General features: G+C 45.3%; 1 protein-coding gene across 1 annotated transcript in view; it reads right to left on the reverse strand.

Annotated features, from left to right (window-relative positions):
- NFATC2 (nuclear factor of activated T cells 2) overlaps positions 1 to 9,961 on the reverse strand; it is a 157,492-nt gene extending 147,531 nt beyond the window's left edge. Inside the window, exon 1 of the mRNA XM_056844560.1 lies at positions 9,829 to 9,961. Coding sequence (XP_056700538.1) covers positions 9,829 to 9,961 — 133 coding nt within the window. The remainder of the gene's footprint in view (positions 1 to 9,828) is intronic.
- Between the last annotated feature and the right edge of the window lie 3,864 nt (positions 9,962 to 13,825).

Consider the following 13,825-nt stretch of genomic DNA (forward strand, 5'->3'; position numbering starts at 1 on the left):
CCACTCCTACACATGAAGGCAGCTGGGTGACCTTGGGCCAGTCACACTCTCTCAGCCCCACCTACCTCACAGGGTGTCTGTTGTGGGACGGGAAGGGAAGGTGATTGTAAGCCGGTTTGATTTTTCCTTAAGTGGTAGAGAAAGTTAGCATACAAAAAACAACTCTTCTTCTTCATCATCATCAAGTCTCTGATTTTTGGTGGTCCCTTCTATTCGAGAGGTCCACTTATCTACAGCCTAGAAGCACGAATTTTCAGTGGCCACACCCGTACTTTGAAATATGGAAAGCTCCCACACTGTCTCTTCCATAAAAGGTACAAAATACATTTGGTGGAAGTAAATAAGGTCTCTGATTAGAAGCTGGTGCAGATCCATGTTGCAGTTTTAAGTTGCTATATGTTATTTTATGTTGTTCCGCTATGTTTTTCACTGTGTATTGTTATATTTTATAAGGCACCTTGGGCATTGTGGAAAGGCAGGATATAAATATTGTAAATAAATAAATCACCAAGAAGGGTGGAAATATTTGCCAGCAAACACTAGTGACCAGTGGTGGTGTGCCATGGAAGCTTGCTGGGTGACCTTGGGCCAGTCACACACTCTTGACCTAACCTACTTCACAGGGTTGTTGTGAGGACAGAATGGAGGAGAGGAGAACAGAATGGAGGAGAGAAGAACAATGTAAGCTGCTTTGGGCCCCCATTGGGGAAAAGCAGGATATAAATGAAGTCAATAAATACATATTCCCTAACTGCATTTAAAAAGCACTGGCCATAGTCATATGTTGCATTTAGAAACAGAGTTGTCCAACTTAAACATTCCTACACAAAATGAACATTCTTTAGAAGGCAAGAGAGAGAAAACCCCAAAAGTCAGATGTTCTTGTTAGATAGGGCAGATATTTATTCTTTAACAGGATTTTAGATGAATGCAAGATATTGGTAACCATGGTTAATGCTAGGAAATATCATGGGCTATATCTCAGCTCAAACTTGTTTCCCTGGGGTTCATCTCTGATGTGCTAACTTAATTCAACACTCCAGCAAAGGCCAGCCTCCTAGTTTCTCATACTTCTTTTTGAGAGTTTTACTCACTTTCCCTGATCTTCCCAGTTTACTCTCCACCAATGAGATTATCTAAAATAAAATGTCATCAGCATCTATTCTATGAGCCAATTTGATTAGCACAGGTCTTGTTCAGGGCTTTGCAGAACTGCAGTTGAATGGGAAAAGAACCTGTAGAAAGGTACAGACACTGTAGGCTTATCCCCTACCCTAAAAGCCCCAAAGGAAACTGAGTGCTAGAGAAAGAGTTAACTAACTAGAAATTTCTGGGTCCAAAATTTCTCAAGAGACCTATCAGATAGACTGGGTTTATTAGCTTGTTCCGGCCCAGAACACCACACTGGATTGACACTTATTTATCACCTTCCTTTATAGCCTGCCTTTCTCCCCAGTGGACTCAAAATGGCTTACTTCCTTCTCCTTGCCAGCATTTCATCCTCAAAACAACCTTGCGGAGAAGGTTAGGCTGAAAGTGTGTAACTGGCCCAAGGTCACCCAGCAAGGTTCTGAGCCGTATACACCTCGCTACAACCATTGCATTTCCTGGCATCTCCCCTGCCATCTCCAGTTAAAAGGATCCAGTCATGGCTGATATGAAAGACCTCCACCTCAGAGCTGGGCGAGCCGCTGCCAGTCAGAGTAGGCAACGCCGACCTCGATAGACCATTTGTCTGACTCGTTATAAGGCAGCTTCATGTGTTCTCTTAACATCTTTCTGCTAACTTTTCTCTGCCTGCAAGAACATGTTGGGGAATGCAATCGTAACGGCCCAAGGACAGAAAGGCCAAAGAACATTAGGGGGGAACAAACTGCAGCTGTCCTCACCGCACGAAGGATTTGTTTCAAGTGTCCAAAACACTTCACATATCCCAAGACTGTTTTTACAAATGCTGCAGAATATGGGGGTAGTACCAGGACCCAGTGCTATACACAGCAGTTCAGGAATTCCAGTTTAGAATATTGCTTAGGATTGCCAACCTCCAGGTGGTGCCTGAATCTCTTGGAATTACAACTGATCCCCAGACTACAGAGAACATTTCCCCTGAAGAAAATGGCTGCTTTGGAGGGTGGCATTACACCCCACTAAGATTCTTCCCCTCCCCAAACCCCATCATCTCAGGAGCCACCTCCAAATCTCCAGGAATTTCCCAACCCAGAGTTGGCAACCCTAGTTACTTGATGTAAAAAAAAACCTCCACGCAAACAGAAAACCAGCACCACAGGGAGAAAGATTCTACTGGCGCTCTGCTTGTTGCACTTGTTTTCTGTTTGTGGGGAGATGGTTACATCAGGAAGCCTTCTAAAAGGTGACCTCCATGGTCCACCACCTGAAAACTAAAATGGGGAAATCCATTCTTCCACCTCATTTTACTGCAGGTGTAACTGAAGTAGGGTTGCCAGGTGCCTCCTCTCGAGGCTTTTCTTTGTAATCGCGAGTGCGATTTAGAACCGGAAGTGCCTCCTCACAAGGGGCCTTTACCTCTTAGTTTGAGTGGTAAATCTGCCCTTTACCACTCAAACGAAGAGGTATAAAGCCCCTCGCGAGGTGGAACTTACGGTTCTAAACCGGACGTGCCACGCGGCGTATGCACGCGCGCACATTTGCCTGCCGACCCTCAGGTGGTCGGCGGGCAGAGGGGTAAATGGCTGGGGGTCTGCCCGCCACCAGCGGGCACCTGGCAACCCTAAACTCAAGCCTAAGTAATTCTTAACAGTCCTACGAAGTAGGCCTGGCATATGGAGAGGGGGGCCCAGCAGCCGAGGCTGAGAAAATAGTGATCTGCCAAAGGTCTCTTAGCGTGTCTGTGGTCACCAATGCCGATTTCACAGCTCATGTCTTTTATTCATTTATTTGACACATTCATTAGCCATCCTTCTTCCTCACAGAGCTGGGCGGCTTACGACGTAGACAAAACACATAAGATAAAATGCACTCATTTAAAACCACAATTTAGGGCAGCTAGTAAACTTAACCAAATGCAGTCCTAAATAAAACTGTCTTCCATCTGCCTCCTAAAGACTGAAAGCAAGGGGGAGGCCGGCGCATCTCCCTGGGGAGGTTGTTCCATAACCGTGGGACTGCCACTGAAAAGGCCCTCTCTCACGTACCCTCCAAGCAAGCTTCTTTGATTAATGGGACAGTCAGGAGGGCCTTTCCCTGGGATCTTAATTCTCAGGCTGGAACGTACGGAAGAAGATGGTCCTTCAGATACCCCAAGTAGGATTGCTAGGTCCTTACCCTTCGTGGGACGTGCACTGGTTCTTTACCCGTTTTGGGATATACAATGTAACCTACCATTTGGAATTGAAATATGTAGAAATATATGAAGGATGTTCATTGAAGGACTGAAGAAGAATGACTAAATAGCTAAGAATTTGAAACGGGACATTTATATATGGCTTTTGTAGGGCTTTTTGTGTACATTTTGTCTTGTGTTGTCTCTCTATTTATGTAGTAGCTTATAAACATTTTTGCACTTTGTTTACATTGTTCTCGCTGCTGTACTGATTTCCAAATCTCCCGATACTTGTACAGTGGTGTCTATTTTTTCTTCCAGTACCTGGAGGTTGGCAGCCCTAGTCCCAAGCCAGGTAGGGCTTTTAGCCACCCTGCTGGTTAAACTCTATCAGGATGCGACAGCTGATTCTATGAGGCAACAGGCCAGGCCAGCAACTGCAGTCAAAGATTCCTCTCGATGGACAAAATACATCAATGGAAGGAAGATCAGAAGTCTAGTCCTCAGGGTCTATTCTTCAGGGTCAATCTGGACCTTCCAGTTTCATTTTTCCATCATTAGCAGCCTCGTTTTGCTGACTTAAAAATCAGTAAAGTAGCCTTCAGGAAAGGGCATTTAAACCTTTCCTTCTCTTGATGTTCCCCACTTTCTCACACACTCCCAAAGTGGCAGTTAGCTCCATGGGGGGATAAATTCTTCCTTCTCCCCTGCATGGAACTGCTTCAGACAGCAGGAATTTAGTGAAGCATATCCCCTTCCTCTACTTATTTTGTTGTATTTGACATCATTTTCCTCCACCTTTTCCCACCCAAAGCAGCTTACATCACTCTCCTCTTCCACTTTATCCTCACAACAACCTGTGAGGCAGGGTTAGGTTGAAAGTGTGCGGCTGGCCCAAGGCCACTCAGCAAGGTTTTGTGGCACAGTTGGGATTCGAACCTGGGTCTCCTGGATCCTAGTCTGACACTCAAACCACTACACAACACTGGCTCTCCAGCTCTACTTCTCTGATGTTCAAAGCCACCACACGGACTATTAATCAGGTTTCTTAAAAAAAAACCTGCAAGAGATTCTAATCATGGATCTCCCACTTCTGGTCTAGTTTGGTCTCACTGAGATAAGTCTACATCTGGACTGTACAGGTAGAGTGACCCTTATCCGGACATCCCATATCCAGACTGATCCAAAAACCGGACCCTTCGAGCCGGCATGCAGGCAAATCCGTGCTACCTGCTTTCAATGTTTCCTCCCATCTAATAAAAATAAAATACAACGTACACTGCATCATAGGTGGAGACTGAAAGCCTGCCAGTGTTAGTTAATTTGTTGTTGCTCTTGTTTAACACCTGATACAGGTATTCTGGCGAGATAGTCACACCTTTGCTTTCTGATGATTCAATGTACTCAAAATTATTAAAAACAGTTTAAAATTATAGTCAAGCTATGTGTATAAAATGTATATAAAGCATAAATGAATTTGGGTCCCATCCCCTCGATTTCTCATTATGTATATGCAAAAATTCTAAAATATTTCAATATATGGAAATATTCCAAAATAAGAACTACTTCTGGTCCCATCAGTCCGGATAAGGGATATTCAACCTGTACTACTTTGGTCAACAGGTAGAAGCCCAACCAACTGAATTTGCTACATATACAAAATGAGATGAGAGGAAGAAGGATTCTAGCCTGGCTTTCTCCCTGATGCCACATTTTCACATGTGGAAGGCGTGGGAGTGGGTTTTTTTCTTTTTAAAGCAAGCGGCATCCAGTTATGTGGGTTTCCACCAGAAATATGGGGTAATTTATATACAGATTTACCACTTTAGTGAGAACCATCCCTTGGATAAACCAAGAGCAGATTCACTCTGGTAATACAATTCTCAGATGGTGTATACAGAGTTTAGACAAACAATCTAAATCGTCCTATTCTTTTGTCGGTTGTTGGTGTGACCAACGTGGATTGCAGGCGAGAACTTTCCAGTGACATTTATTTAGTATAAAGGTCATAAATACTTTTTAAAAAATCCAGCAGAGACTTTCATAGTCAGATGTGCATCGACTCCCAAACACTGACCGCAAAATATACTTTGTTCGACTTCCCAGGGCAACTGGACTCCTGTTTTGTTGCTATAGGCCTCACACGGCTGCCCATCTGGCTGAATCAACCATAACAGACGTATGGGGCGGACCAAATTAATTGTTCCACCACCTTCCCATGATTTATAAAAAGGACTTTGGAGAAAACCATAGGAGTTTAAGGGGAAAGGAAAATCCCAGAGTCTTAGACATACTGGTATCATTACATTTCTGGTAGAAATTCAGAATGGGAAGTTTTGCTAGCTTCAGTTGGATACACTTAAAATCTTCTAGCAACCATTGTTTTCTGCAACTGCTGTGCCCACTTATGGGCTAAAGCCCTCCCCTTTTAAAAATCCATCCCTTTGTAAACATAAGCTTTAATCTTTCGTCCATTAAAGATTACTGCTGCACAAAGGATTGCTTGCAGACTCGTAGTGGTGTCCTTTGAAAGACAAGGAATGTCCTCCAGATTACAAGTTTTGTTATGATCTCTCTTCAGCTAATTATTCCCATATTGAAAATACACAAAATTAATTACATCCATGGTATATCCATTGCTGGGGAAGCAGCCTGGAGGGTCCTTCCAGTTCTCCCTAAATGCATACACTATGCGACATTAGAGAAGATGAAGAGTTACAGCTTTCCCCACCCACCTACATACAATCATTGTGCCTATATTATATACAAACACACGCACCCCACCTGCAAGGTAGGCCTATAGCTACCCAGCCAGTTCACCAAAGAGACTAAATTTAAAGTAGGGACTTTCCAGATAAACCTCTTACGGTGCAGTCCTAAGCATTGTTATTTCCTTCTAATTTCACTAAAGTCAACGGCCTTAGAAGAGTTCAACTCTGCTTAGGAACCCACTGTTAATCTACATTCTAGCATGATAGCTTGATATCTTTACAAGCAAAGCAAGGTTTTAAAATCAAAAACAAAACAATTACCCTATTCTAACCAGGAATGCCTTGTGCAGCCATTTATCTTTTCTTCTTAGAACTAGGTTATAGTATCTACTGTCTGCCATCAAAAGGGACAATTAAGAGTCCCTTCATCCACATCAGTACCAACACAGTGCACAGTTTATGTCAGCGAACTTAAAACAATGGCACAGGGTGCTCCTATGTATCTATAATTAGTTACCACGAGACCTCGCATGTGCCACATTATAATAAAGGGCTCACAACAAAAAGCGTTTGAGCTGCAAGAAGGTTATGGACTATGAATCACCATGTTTGTTATCAGTTACCCTATCTATTTTCAGTAATGCAAACAGGCTTCCTTATACAGGGTCAGTCTGTCTGCAGTCTTTCACTATCAAAGGCTGCTGATCCCCTGCACGGTGGTGGAAAGTGCACTTAAGTCACAGCCAACTTATGGAAACCCCAGCAGGGTTTTCATGGCAGGAGATGAACAGAGGTTCCTGTCCCCGTGTAGCAATCCTGAACTTCCTTTGTGGACTCCCATCCAAGTACTAACTGGGCCACAACCAGGTCAGGGTGCTCCCCCACGATACACACCCAAAATCTTCATCTGGTAAGACTCTTGACTATGCCCTGTGCAATCATGTGAAAACCTACCCTTAGCTTGGCGATGATGAACACCATGTCTAGGTGATGACGAACACTGTGTTTTCTCTTTGTCTACAACATTCAGCAATGTTATGCACTCAGAAAAGAACATTAAAATAAATGTGTACCCTATTCTACTCTATTGGTTTGTTGTTGTTTTTTTAATATGCCGACTTTACCACTTAAGGAATAATCAAATCTAGAAAGCATCAATACTTCTGGCCTTAAATAAGCCTGTTAGTTCTTTTTAGCAAGCTTTCTCCTATTATGAGTTGAGCAGAACAGGACTTAAAGTTTCGATGAATTTGTTGTTGCAATGCTCTTTTCAAGGAACTTTGCTAAAATATCATTTGGTGACAATTTAACATTGTCATTTTGTTTTCATCTAGTGGCTTGGCCTTATGGCTCTCTTTTATGAGGCCCTTTAGGATATATAGGAAAGGCAGGATATAAATCTTTTAAAGAAATAAGATGATATTCTGTGTCCCCAGACCAATGGGATCTTTAGAGATATTCGCTTTCGGGCTTAATGGCTGTGAAGTTACACCGAGAGAAAGGACTTTCAGCCCAATCCTCCTAGGGCTTTAGGGACATACAGCCAGCCACCTTGACTTGTGTTGGAATGGCAGTATGCATTTTGCACATCTGCAATTGTAGAATTTATTATTTGTCCATTGTGGACTCCCTGTTTCTGTCCTTTCAGACAAACTGATGGGGTGGTCCTCTGTATTCCCGCTGTTTGGTAGGCAAAGCGGGTAAAGACCTGGAAGACTTTTCTGCAATAATAATAGTAAGTGCCATCAAGTCACAACCAACTCATAGCAACCCCTTATGAGATTTCAAGGCAAGAGACAGGCAGAGATGGCTTGCCATTGCCTTTCTCCGCGTAGCAATTCTGGTCTTGAACACATGAAGCTGCCTTGTACTGAACCAGACCCTTGGTCCATCAGAGTCACTATTGTCTACTCAGACCAGCAGCGGCTCTCCAGGGTCTCAGGTAGAGGTCTTTCACATCACCTACTTGCCCAGTCCCTTTAACTGGAGATGCCGGGGATTGAACCTGGGACCTTCTGCATGCCAAGAAGATGCTCTACCACTGAGCCATGGCCCCTTCCTTGGCAGTCTCTCATCCAGGTACTAACCATAGCTGACCCTGCTTAGCTACCAAGCTCTGACTATGGGTCATAGCCATACTTTTATGGAACATACTGCAGAAAGAGATGTGCCCATCATAAAAAAAACTATTAAGCCCTACTGTATGGTATAACATTTGGGAGGAGCCTTGCTACTAAATGACTGGCAAACGATTTAGTGCATTGTATACATAAGAGCACAGAATTCAGTATCCAGTGATGTTCAGATTACCTTGATGCACAATTTTATAGAAGGCAGAACATACATCTTAAACTATCAGTGTGGCGTAGGAATGCCAGCCTCCAGGTGGGACCTGGAGATCCCCTGGAATTACAGCTAATCTCCAGACTCCCTGGAGAAAATGGATGCTTTGGAGGGTGGACTCTGTAACATTTTACCCCACTCAGGTTCCTCTCCTCCCCAGGCTCCATCCCCAAATCTCCAGGAGTTTCCCAACCTGGATCTGGCAACCCTACCCACCATCCCACGTTGGTGGCCAAGGGAGACCTGGCAACTGTAGTATGACATGATGGCTTCTTAGTGGTCACCCTGGACTACCTGCTGACCCCCCCCCTATCAGAAGGCAAATTGCTGTTTTTCACCCTAGCTGCAGCCTTTTTTAAGTCTTCAAAGTCATCCTGCTTCATACATGATCTTTTCCACACAAGTAGGAGAGGAGAACGATATTGTAAGCCACTTTAGATCTCCTATCAGAAAGAAAAGTAGAGTATAAATATCTAAGTTTTAGAATAAAAGGGATGTATTGCGATGTAGGGCAAACACTTGCGGCCACACACAGTTTAATATGCTTTCAAGCTCTGGATATCAAAAGTACGTTCCCTTTAATTAGAACATGCTCTGCGTGAAGCAGCCCTAACCCAGGAAAAGGCTAAACAGTCACCAGCAACTCACAAACATACGCATTTCAATCACAAATACTGGAGTGCATGGAACCACACAGCCCCACAATTAACCTTCACGACTCAAGCGACATCGAACAGATGGTCTGATAACCATTACAACGCTATTACCACTTCTACAGCTACAGCTCAACCATGCGCCATGCAACTGAACTCTGTCACACAACAAGCTGCCTGCCTGTGAAACAACTGACAGGTGCCGTTAACCTATCCTACACTGTAAAACCAATAATACAATTGGACGGAAAAGCTATATTTTTGGTAACCATTTTTTTTTTTAAAAAAAACTGGCTTATTCAGAAAGGGAAGAGAACAGTGTTTCAACATGCCACGATACCCACAGCGGTGTATTTTATCTGTTCCAAAGGGGCTTATCGCCCTCCTGCAAATGAGCTTATCCTATCAGAGCTCAGCAAAAAAGAGAACTTTTGATCACGCATCTCTCCGGACGACACACAGAGCGCATGCAAACTTTCTGTGCCCTGATGGAAAACAGATAATATTTCACAGACACAACTGATTTCCACCTAACCTCAGCCAACATTGTAAAAGTTCCCCTACTGCCCTCTGAGGGTTAACTGTAGAAAATAACTCTTTCCTGTACAGTAGAGTCCAGCCTGCCTTGCGCTCCGCTAATTTCCTACCTAAGCGCTCGAGAACCATTCTTTCACGCCACATGGACGGCCGGGCTAGCAAAACACCAGCCCTGCACTGTAGGCCGCTAGGGCTCCATCCCCAGAGCATCCATCCGAGACACCGCAAAAAAGGACCTTTGCAAACGCCTCCAAATAAAAGAACGAAGCCAGGCGGCACAAACCTGCGACTGGGTTGGCATAGTCATAATCAAATAAAATGGAGAAGTCCAGCTCATCCTGGGGGCAGAGATTCCGATCTGGGTCGGGGTCTCCTTGCGGAGGGTTCAGGTCCGAGTCGGTGGGGCTGGAAGCCATCGGGAGAGCCGCCAGGTGACCCTCGGGTTATTGTTAGGGGGGGGGGGAGGGAAGGGGAGAGAGGTCGCTCTGAGCCTCCCCGGGCAACCTTTTAAAAACACAGACCTAAGCGGCAGCCCCCCTCCCCTATTAAAACGGACCCCCCCTCTCTTCGAAATGCAAGCGGGAAACTAGAGCGGGGGGGATCTCTTCCCAGCTCCTGGCTGCAAGGGGAGCCCTGGCCGCCCGGCGACGCGTCCACCTGCAAGCCGGGCAGGTGGGTTCGGGCGCCGGATCGCCCTGGCTGCGCTCCTCGCCCCGGCCGCGGCGCCTCGAGCTTCGCACCCCGCAGCGTGAAACCGACTGGCTGCGCAGCGGCGACTTCCTGCTCTCCGCAGCCACCTGCGGCCGAGGGGAGGGGCTGCCCCGGGGAAAGGGCGGAGCCACCCCCCCTTCGCCACACACCCGCGCACCCCTTACTTAGTGCGGGGTTAGGGCGCGCGGGCCCGTGGGAGATCCGCTCGGGAGCTGGGGCGCGACTCCTGGCGACCCAGAGGCCAACTCTGCAGGAGGGGTCTTGCCTTGGGTTTGCTCCTTTCCAGATGCACGTTTCCCCCACCTGGATTCTCAAAACTCTGCATGGGGGCTTAATTTTTGAGGTCTGAGAATTCGGATGGGGGCAACTGTGCATCTTCAGAGCAGCAACCCCAAGGCAAAACCTCCCGTGCATAAATGGCCTGTGAATCAATGTCCTCCAGAATGTCCTCTCTTTGACAGCCTTGCTCAGATCTTGCAAATTGAGGGCCGTGGCTTCCTTTATTGAGTCAATCCATCTCTTGTTGGGTCTGCCTCTTTTCCTGCTGCCTTCAACTTTTCCTAGCATTGGTTCTTGTAGGTTATCCGGGCTGTGTGACCTTTCGCCAGCAGCTGTGGCAGGCATCTTCAGAGGAGTGTTACTCCTCAGAGTGTTACTCCTCTGAAGATGCCTGCCACAGCTGCCACAGCTGCTGGCGAAATGTCAGGAAAGAAAATACCAAGACCACGGTCACACAGCCTGGATAACCTACAAGAACCAATGAACTCTGACCGTGAAAGCCTTCGACAATATTTCCTAGCATTGTTTTCGTTTCCAGTGAGTCTTGTCTTCTCATCATGTGACCAAAATACGACAGCCTCAGTTTAATCATTTTAGCTTCTAGGGTTAGAGCAAGAGTCCAGCAGCGCCTTAAAGACTAACAAAATTCCTGGCAGGGTGTGAGCTTTCGTGAGCCACAGCTCACTTCTTCAGATACAGCTAGAATCTGAAGAAGTGAGCTGTATCTGAAGAAGTGAGCTGTGGCTCACGAAAGCTCGTACCCTTCCTGGAATTTTGTTAGTCTTTAAGGTGTTACTGGATACCAAGTTGAGGGAAAGAAGCAGAAACGCAGAGGGGAGAGATCAGGAAGGGGCATGAAAGGGGACTCCGTTTCTTTAGGCAGAAAAACACGTGGAGATATGCAGGTGTGGAAGGCGAGTCTGGAGAGCCAAAGGCCAGCAGTCTTGCCCTACCTCGGTGGATTGGAAATCCGAAGTAAGGCCCACTGAGCTCAATATAACTTGCTCCTAAGTTAAGTGTGTATAAGATTGCAGCCCGAGATAAATAGCTTCGTTTCTGGCTTTTAGTAGTTGTGGAAATCCATCAGGTAAAGCTTGGAGAATGCAGTCGCCTGCAGGACTTCCAACTGTCACGTAGCTGTGAGAGGAAGAGGAGCCCTGTGGAGGGAAATATTGGCAACCAAATAAAAGGTGTGATGTAAGCCTGTGCCCCTACAAGGATGCTTCCCTTACTGGCTATGGAAAACAGCATGGACCTGGGAGAGGGAACTGTAGCCCCTGAATGGATTTGCTTGGAAAACAAGGTTGTAAAGCATCTATTGAGCTGGTATTCATTTGGTAATGTGTGCATTCATAAAATACATTACTTATTTGCTTATCTCCCCCACCCCCGGCTCCATCCCCAAATCTCCAGTTTTGCAACCTGGATATAAAAACATAAGAACATAAGAAAGACCCTGCTGGATCAGACCAAGGCCCATCAAGTCCAGCAGTCTGTTCACACAATGGCCAAAAAGGTGCCTCTAGGAAGCCACTAACAAGACGACTGCAGCAGCACCATCCTGCCTGTGTTCTACCGCACCCAAAATAATAGGCATGCTCCTCTGAAACTAGAGAGAATAGGTATGCAGCATGACTAATATCCATTCTAACTAACAGCCATGAATACCCCTCTCCTCCATGAATATGTCCACTCCCCTCTTAAAGCCCTCCAAACTGGCAGCGATCACCACATCCTGGGGCAGGTAGTTCCACAATTTAACTATGTGTTGTGTGAAAAAATACTTCCTTTTATCTGTTTTGAATCTCTCACCCTCCAGCTTTAGCAGATGACCCCGTGTTCTAGTATTATGGGAGAGGGAGAAAAACTTCTCCCTGTCCACTCTCTCCAAACCATGCATAATTTTATAGACCTCTATCATGTCTCCCCTCAGCCGCCTTCTTTCCAAGCTAAACAGCCCTAAGCATCTTAACCGCTCCCCATAGGACAGTTGCTCTAGTCCCCTAATCATTTTGGTTGCTCTTTTCTGCACCTTCTCAAGCTCTGTAATATCCTTTTTTAGGTGTGGTGACCAGAACTGTACAGAGTATTCCAAGGGTGGTCTCACCATAGATTTGTACAAGGGCAGTATGATATCAGCAGTTTTATTCTCTGTTCCTCATCTAATTATAGCCAGCATGGAATTTGCCTTTTTTACAGCAGCCGCACACTGGGTTGACATCTTCCTTGAGCTATCCACTACCACCCCAAGATCCCTTTCTTGGTCTGTTGCTGCCAGCACAGATCCCATCAGTGTATATGTGAAGTTAGGATTTTTTGTCCCAATATGCATCACTTTACACTTACATTGAATCTCATTTGCCATTTTAATGTCCATTCTTCCAGTATGCAGAGATCCTTCTGGAGCTCTTCACAGTCCGATTTTGTTTTAACCACCCTAAATAATTTGGTGTCATCTGCAAACTTGGCTACTTCACTGTTTAACCCCAACTCCAGGTCATTGATGAACAGGTTGAAAAGCACCGGTCCCAACAGAGATCCCTGAAGCACCCCACTGCTCACATCCCGCCATTGGGAGAACTGACCATTGATTCCTACTCTCTGCTTCCTATTTTTCAGCCAGCTCTCAATCCATAAGAGGACTTGTCCTCTTATCCCATGACTATGAAGTTTGCTTAGCAGTCTTTGGTGGGGGACTTTGCCAAAAGCTTTTTGGAAATCCAAATACACAGTATCCACAGGCTCATTTATGTCCACATGCTTATTGACACTTTCAAAAAACTCTAATAGGTTAGTGAGACAGGACCTACCCTTACAGAAGCCATGTTGGGTTTTGCCCAGCAGACCTTGCCCTTCTATATGCTTGACAATTCTATTTTTAATAATGCTTTCCACTAATTTACCTGGAACAGACGTTAAGCTAACTGGCCTGTAATTTCCTGGGTCCCCCCTGGAACCTTTTTTTATAAATGGGTGTTACATTGGCCATTCTCCAGTCCTCTGGTACAGAGGCTGATCAAAGGGACATATTACATATCTTTGTTAGAAGTTCAGCAATTTCCCATTTGAGTTCTTGAAGAACTCTAGGATGAATACCATCTCGTCCCTGTGACTTGTTAGTTTCCATTTTGTCTAGACGTTCTAGGACTTCCTGCCTTGTTACCACTATTTGCCTCAGTTCCTCATTTTCCCCTTTCCAAAATCTCTGTTCAGGAGAAGGAATCTGCCCTGTATCTTCAACAGTGAAGATAGATGAGAAGAATTCATTTAGTTTTTCAGCAATCGCTTTA

The sequence above is a fragment of the Euleptes europaea genome, chromosome 2 (genome assembly GCF_029931775.1).
Source record: "Euleptes europaea isolate rEulEur1 chromosome 2, rEulEur1.hap1, whole genome shotgun sequence".
Taxonomy (NCBI): domain Eukaryota; kingdom Metazoa; phylum Chordata; class Lepidosauria; order Squamata; family Sphaerodactylidae; genus Euleptes; species Euleptes europaea.